The 6654-nt window shown below is 51.2% G+C and overlaps 1 protein-coding gene across 1 annotated transcript; it reads left to right on the forward strand.

Annotated features, from left to right (window-relative positions):
* The first annotated feature begins 1687 nt into the window (after nt 1–1687).
* Nucleotides 1688–5933, forward strand: HRH3 (histamine receptor H3). Its single transcript, XM_048322244.1, has 3 exons — nt 1688–1898; nt 2189–2355; nt 3223–5933. The coding sequence occupies exons 1-3, from the start codon at nt 1688–1690 to the stop codon at nt 4099–4101; spliced, it is 1257 nt and encodes a 418-aa protein (XP_048178201.1). The 3' UTR covers nt 4102–5933.
* Nucleotides 5934–6654: the final 721 nt, after the last annotated feature.

Here is a 6654-nt window from a genome sequence, read left to right on the forward strand (position 1 = left end):
CGGCTCCCCGAGCCCACAGTGACATCCTCTGTCGGGATGCGGCACCAGCGGAGCCCGGGCCACCCCCGCGGCGGAGCGGCTTGGGGACACTTGTCTCCCCGAGGAAGGGGACACGCGTGCCAGGCAGCTGCAGGGCTTGCCCGGCTGCCGGCTCATCGTGCACAGCCTGCCCGCCCTGCACACAGCCGGGAAAAGCGAGCCCGGCTCTCAGCGCAGAGCCAGCGCGTTGTGCCAGGGCTGGGCACCTTAAGGAACAGGATGAGGCTGGTTCTTGCTGAGGCCACCCTTGGGTGGGTGCCACCCCTGCGGGAGTGCTGAGAAGTGTTCCCACTGCTCGGCTCTGCCCACTGCAAAAGATTTACCGCGATCCCAGAGAGTCCTCTCGGCCCCTTCCCAGCAGGATCAGCCGCTGCTATCAGGACAGTGGCTGTGGCAGTGTTTGAGGAAGAATTCTGTGAGGCTGTACTAGTTCCTGAGGTGAAAATAGCTTTTGGAGCAATCAGAAGGTGGCAAACCCCCTGAGTGTTAGCTTCAGGCTTGTTTCTGTGTTTGTACAATTTTCTTGCTTTGCTTATTTTCTCTTTGTTCCTCACAACTTATCAGAATTTCCCAGAAAGAAAGTTCTTGGCCAGCCAGCACCCAGTTCTCCAGCCAGCACCCTTCTCTGCTTTGCAGTTGCTGCTCTGCACATCCCTGTGCTGTTCTCCAGAGGGGTGATAGTGCAGCTGATCCTGCCCCTGTGACATGACACCTGTGAGGATATTTCCTCTCCTGCGACCTGGAGCAGGCACCATGCCCAGGGGTTGTGTAGTGGTTGGTAACTTCACCCTGCAGAAGAACAAGTCCTCAGACAAAAGTTATTCCCTTTAGCTATGAAGAGTGAACAAGTGGAGGAAGAAGGGAGCGTTAATCACCTCCCTGGAGCTGGGGCCTGGGACAAGGACTCCTTGGTTTGCAGACCAAGAATTGCCTGCTCCTGGACAGCTTTACCTCTTCCTCCTGCTGCCCATGAGGAACAGGGGCAAGATTATCACCCTCTATGTTCCACGTGCCCAGGGAGCCCTCCTGGCTGACTGATTAAAAGGCAAATGAAGATCTAACCTTCACTTCTGTTCATTAAGGCGCACACCCCACGGCAGGAGCAATAAACTCATGGTGGACACTTTGGAGAGATGCAGGAATGTTGCTGTGCAGAATGCAAGGATGGTCTGGGAGAATTCAAGGCTACTCCTGAGCTCAGAGGGGAAAGAGGAATGTAGAGATGTTCTAGAGGGTGGCAAGGATACTTTGAGGTAATGCAGTGATGTTCCAGGGTTGAGAAGGGAAGGGGTAATGGGAGAGGACCCTCCGGGGGATTCAGGGATGATGCTCTGGGGTAGTGCAAGGATGCTACCAGGTTGAGAGGGGAATGTGTGGATGCTCAGGGGTGCTCTGGAGGAATGAAGGGATATTCTGGGGTAATACGAGGATGCTCCCGGGCTGAGAGGGTGCGTGGGAGCGTGCAGATGCTCAGGGATGCTCTAGTGGGATGCAGAGATGCTTGGGCAGATTCCGGGATGCTCTGGGGGTTTCGGGGCTGCTCGGGGGGTACGCGAGGGTGCTGGGGGCCGGAGCAGGAGGCGGGAGCGGGCGGGGCGGGGAGGGGCAGCAGCCCCGCGGCGGCGGCGCGGCGGGAGCGGTGCGGGCCATGGAGGGCGGCGGGGCGCTGAACGGCTCCGCCACCGCCGGGCGCTTCGCCGCCGCGGGCACGGCAGCGCTGGGCGCGCTGATGGCCCTGCTCATCGCCGTCACCGTGGCGGGCAACGCGCTGGTGATGCTGGCCTTCGTGGCGGACTCCAGCCTGCGCACCCAGAACAACTTCTTCCTCCTCAACCTGGCCATCTCGGATTTCCTCGTAGGTAAAGTGCCGCCCGCGGGGCGCCGCGCCCGCCGGCACCGGCACGGCCCGGCAGCAACTCGGCGGCGGGGCGGGCAGAGCCGCCGGGGCTCCTCCTGCCCGGCTGCTCCTCCCGGGCCGTGCCTCCACTCCGGCCGTGCCCCGCTCCTGCCCCCACACCCCGGTCCCCTCCCGCTGTCCCCCGGCCTCTCCCTCCGTCACAGGGAAGGACCCACCCGGCACCCGCGGATCTCCCGGGGCAGCCACCGCGCAGAGCCCGAGTCTCACCGGGGACGGCCCCTCCGCTTGCAGGTGCCTTCTGCATCCCCCTGTACGTGCCCTATGTGCTGACGGGGAGATGGATCTTTGGGAGAAGCCTCTGCAAACTCTGGCTGGTGGTTGATTACCTGCTCTGCACCTCTTCGGTCTTCAACATCGTACTAATTAGCTACGACAGATTCCTCTCGGTGACAAGAGCGGTGAGTCCTGTCATGGCAGCTGAGAGGGACATAACTCTCCTCCTCCTTTATTCTCCAGATTCTCTGCAGTAATTAAAAGCTCTTTGACTCCTCCAGAAATTACGAAGCTTTCAGCCTGGAAAGCAATAACCATCCACAAACACATAATTCAGTGGTGGTTTCAGCTTGGTATTCCCGGCACAATTAACTCACTTAAGGCTCAGACCCCGTTGTGCAGGTGTCCCCTTCCTAGGTGACGGGATAGTAGCGTACAAGCAAGTCAGCCAGGTAAGCAGACTTTTAACTAATTGCAAGAGCTTATTATCTCCAGGACAAACCAGTGGATTGCAGTCAGACTCGCAGCTTCTTCCGGGCTACCGCGGCAGTAGATTGCACTGCCGGCTTTGGAAGGGAATGTGGGGAGGTCCCTGGGTGTGTGGGAAGATCAAAATGCTCAGCTTTTTGCAGGAGGTAACGAGCAGTTCACAGGCAGATCTGATCCGCTGCTGTTTGCTCGTTCCCTGACTGCAAATACAACACGGATTCAGCCCAGGAGTTTGTCAAGTCCCTCTTCTTGTGACTTGCAGGGAGTAGCTGGGGACAACTCAGGCAAGTGGTGGGCGCAGACAACTGCCAGGCTCCAGCCAAGTCTGTACATTTCCACTTAGCAGACACCACATTTTGGAGCTGTAAAATGAGTGTTCTAAATCTTCCCTGCAAGAGTGAGATTTATCTAGCAATTGCTCCTGTTGCCTATGGCATACCAATTTGTTGGTCTGCTGGGATATTGCCTAGCAACTTTACCAGGAGTGCTAGCAGTCCATTTGTGAGGAGCCTCAGCCAGCTGGGGTGTGGGACTGTGTGTAAGAAAAGGCTTTCCTCTTGCAGGTCACCTACAGAGCCCAGCAAGGCAACATCAGGCAAGCAGTGCTGAAGATGGTGCTGGTGTGGGTGTTGGCCTTCCTGCTGTACGGACCTGCCATTATCAGCTGGGAGTACATATCAGGCCAGAGCATCATCCCCACCGGGGAATGCTACGCTGAGTTCTTCTACAACTGGTATTTCCTCATGACAGCCTCCACGCTGGAGTTTTTCACTCCTTTCATCAGCGTGATGTTTTTCAACCTAAGCATTTACCTGAACATACAGAAGCGCACCAAAATGCGCCTGGATGTTTTCCATGAAGTGCACAATCAGTCCTTCACTGAGGAGGTGGAAAGGAGCCCAGAAGCAAAGCTTTCTTTGAAATGCTGTAAGTGGGAGCAGAAGGAGTCAGCTGAAACCCTCGACCTCTCTAAGAGCAAAGCTCAAGGAGCAGCCTCCACTTCCAGCCTGGATGCCAAAGATCTGCTGGCAATAAGCTCGGAGAGCTCCAGGAAACCCAAGTGTTGCAACAAAAAGAGCTGTAAGAATTCAGCCTCCACTCTGTGCTCAGAGAAACGGATGAAGACCATGTCCCAGAGCACGACTCAACGCTTCAGGCTCTCTAGAGACAAGAAAGTGGCCAAATCACTGGCAATCATCGTGGGCATTTTTGGGATTTGCTGGGCACCGTACACTCTCCTGATGATCATCCGCGCTGGCTGCCACGGCCAGTGCATCTCTGAGTTCTGGTATGAGACTTCCTTTTGGCTGCTGTGGATCAACTCGGCTGTCAACCCTGTCCTATACCCTCTCTGCCACTCCAGCTTCAGAAGGGCTTTTATTAAACTCCTTTGTCCCAAGAAGCTGACGATTCAGCCTCACAATGCCCTTCAGAACTACTGAAAGTGAAGCCAGCCCAGTGTGAGGATGAGAAAAGCCTTAGTTTACTTCTGCAGTATTGGGACTACAGCTTGTTTCCTTGGAAGAACCCAGGAGCAGTGGTCTGGGGCAGGTGAGGAAAGCAGAAAAGAGCCCACTATTAACTTATTTTAGTTTATCAACAACAAAATCCCACATAGAAGGATAAAGGGGTTTATTGACATTAACCACAGGTAGTGAAATCTGTGTCCGCCACTCGCAGGTGCCACAAAAGAGCTCTGCTGCCACCTAGTCAGCCTGAGCAGCACCGGCATTTTTCTCCAATAAACTGAAAACCGAAAAATAAAAGCTAACAAAATGTCTGGCTTTAAACTACTGCACTAAACTACAGCTTAGCTGTTTGCAGACCTGATCTTTCCCGTAAATGGGAGCGTTTTTTCCTTACACCTATTACATGTAGATGATGATACAGAAAGAAAAGAACAAACCTCAAAAGAAAAACATCTCATTTATCATTTCTGCTACAGCAGCTGCAGCCATAATCTGGATCTCTGTTCCATGGGGTGCAATAGATGTCCCTTCCACACCTCAGGAAGGGACAGATCTCTGCCCTAAGGAGTTTACAGCCAGACTCTGAGGCACTGAGCATCTTGAAGTGCCCTGCTGGCGCTGCCTGATCCCTCCCTGCTTCAAAACTGGTCTGATTTCCTTTGGGTCCTGCCACACACTGCCCAGTGGTCCCATGGGAGAGCTTCCCTCCTGCCCGGAGCCACGCAGCAGGAATGGGCCCTGGAAGGCCCCCAGAAAAGGGTTCCTGTGCCTACGTGAAAGGTGCCAGCACAGTACCAGCTTCTCCACAGACTCCACCATGACAACCCAAAGACATTTTCAAATCTGTTCTGCAGGATCTTAAAGATACTCTTCTGGCACTGTGTTAGGGAATGACAAGCTCAGAGAGAAGTAAATCTTGTGTTGTGTTTTTTATGTTCCTTTTTATAGTGTTCCTTTCAAACCTCTTAAATTCATCAAGTTTCAGTTTCTTGCCTTCTTCCTTTTAAAATATCTCACTTCATTGGAGTTGAAATATGGAGTTTAAAATACCTCACTTCATTCTACCTGGGTTGAGCTGATTCAGTCAACATAAGCATCAATTATTTTATTGTTGAATTTTCACATTTTTTTTGGAACAGTCAAATGATTGCACAGATAGAGCACCAGATTCAAGAGACCAGGGCCCTAGCCTTGGTCTTATCATAAAATCCTGGACATTTTATCACTCCTCCCCATCACAGTTGCCCATTTCTTCTGTAACCTCTTTGGGCACAGAGGCAGTTTGACCAAAAAGCAGATTAATTCCACTGCTGACGCTGCTCAATGATGTAGTAACACAAATAAGTAATTAGTTGCCATGGCGAATGCTCTTATTTAACAGTATTGCACAGAGAAGCTCAAGATCCTAAGTCTGAAAACTACATTTACAAATAGAAACCCAAATGTTGTAAAGTAGTACCCAAAAGCTTATGATGTTGTGATTGCCAATTACATTTTGCTGTTGCAAGCAAACTGCTTTTTGGCTGCTGCTATGAGTAAAAGAAAATGCCATCCCACTGTATCCCAGTGATATTTGTCAAGTAGATCAGTATTGTCATCTGAAGTCAGGTTCTAAATGATGTCTTGTCTTGTGTATGTGATATTTCAGACTTGTGACATGTTCTGTCAGTCTGTTATATATGGGTTAAAATATACCCCTCGAAGTATGTGTGCTCTGAATTGACAGGATGAACTGTTGAGCCTGCTTGTACCTTTCCCTGTGTCTGCTCCCTTCTGAAAACATCAATAAAGTATTTTTATAAGAAGCTTGCAGAATATTTTATGGTGAACAAGGTGTTGTCAGAAATGGTAAAATCCAACTGGAAGCAAAACCTCTATGGATTTGCCTGAGAAGGCAGATATACATGTCACAGAAAAAACAGCTCCTGAAACAGCTGAGTTTCTCTCACCTCTGGTGAGCAGGTCCCTGACAGCTCCCTGAGGGTGTGGTGAGTGCACATCACTCAATTCTCTCCAGCTTCAGGTCTTTTCAAGAGCATGTTACATGCAGCTGAGATCTGGAGAGGTTACATCAACAATAACACTTCCTGTAATTTACAAACCCCACTGGTCTGCCTAAAAATGACAAAGTCATAATGTGGCCAAGGCACCAGTTTCCAGCTGTGGCTCTCTTCAGTTGTTCATCGGGAGAGGTGGAACCACTAGATCACTCATTCTGATAAAAGAAGGTGCCTGTTGTTACACCTTCCTTGTGAGCCTTTTGCACAGTATTTTCATGGTCTCTGAACTCCTTATGAGCAGAATTATCTACACTTGACTGAAAGTAATTTTATTCATTGTTGGATTTTGCAGGGAAGACACTTACATTCCTTCCTGGAATAAGAGCCCTAGCTTTGCCAAATAAAAAAGAAAAATAATTACTTATGCCTGGACATGAGGTCACACCTGAGCCTGGGTTTCATATTGAAAAGCCTGGGAGCTGCTCTGAAGCTTCAGAGCAGCTGATGACTAATTCAAATATGCTTA

This window comes from Corvus hawaiiensis, chromosome 17, assembly GCF_020740725.1.
Source record: "Corvus hawaiiensis isolate bCorHaw1 chromosome 17, bCorHaw1.pri.cur, whole genome shotgun sequence".
NCBI classification, from domain to species: domain Eukaryota; kingdom Metazoa; phylum Chordata; class Aves; order Passeriformes; family Corvidae; genus Corvus; species Corvus hawaiiensis.

What these genes read in the sequence shown, in the direction of transcription:
- HRH3 (XM_048322244.1), top strand. Translation starts at nt 1,688, where the DNA reads ATGGAGGGCGGCGGGGCGCTGAACGGCTCCGCCACCGCCGGGCGCTTC. An exon ending in CATCTCGGATTTCCTCGTAG is followed by an intron (nt 1,899 to 2,188) that starts GTAAAGTGCCGC and finishes CTCCGCTTGCAG; the next exon opens with GTGCCTTCTGCATCCCCCTG. An exon ending in TCCTCTCGGTGACAAGAGCG is followed by an intron (nt 2,356 to 3,222) that starts GTGAGTCCTGTC and finishes TTCCTCTTGCAG; the next exon opens with GTCACCTACAGAGCCCAGCA.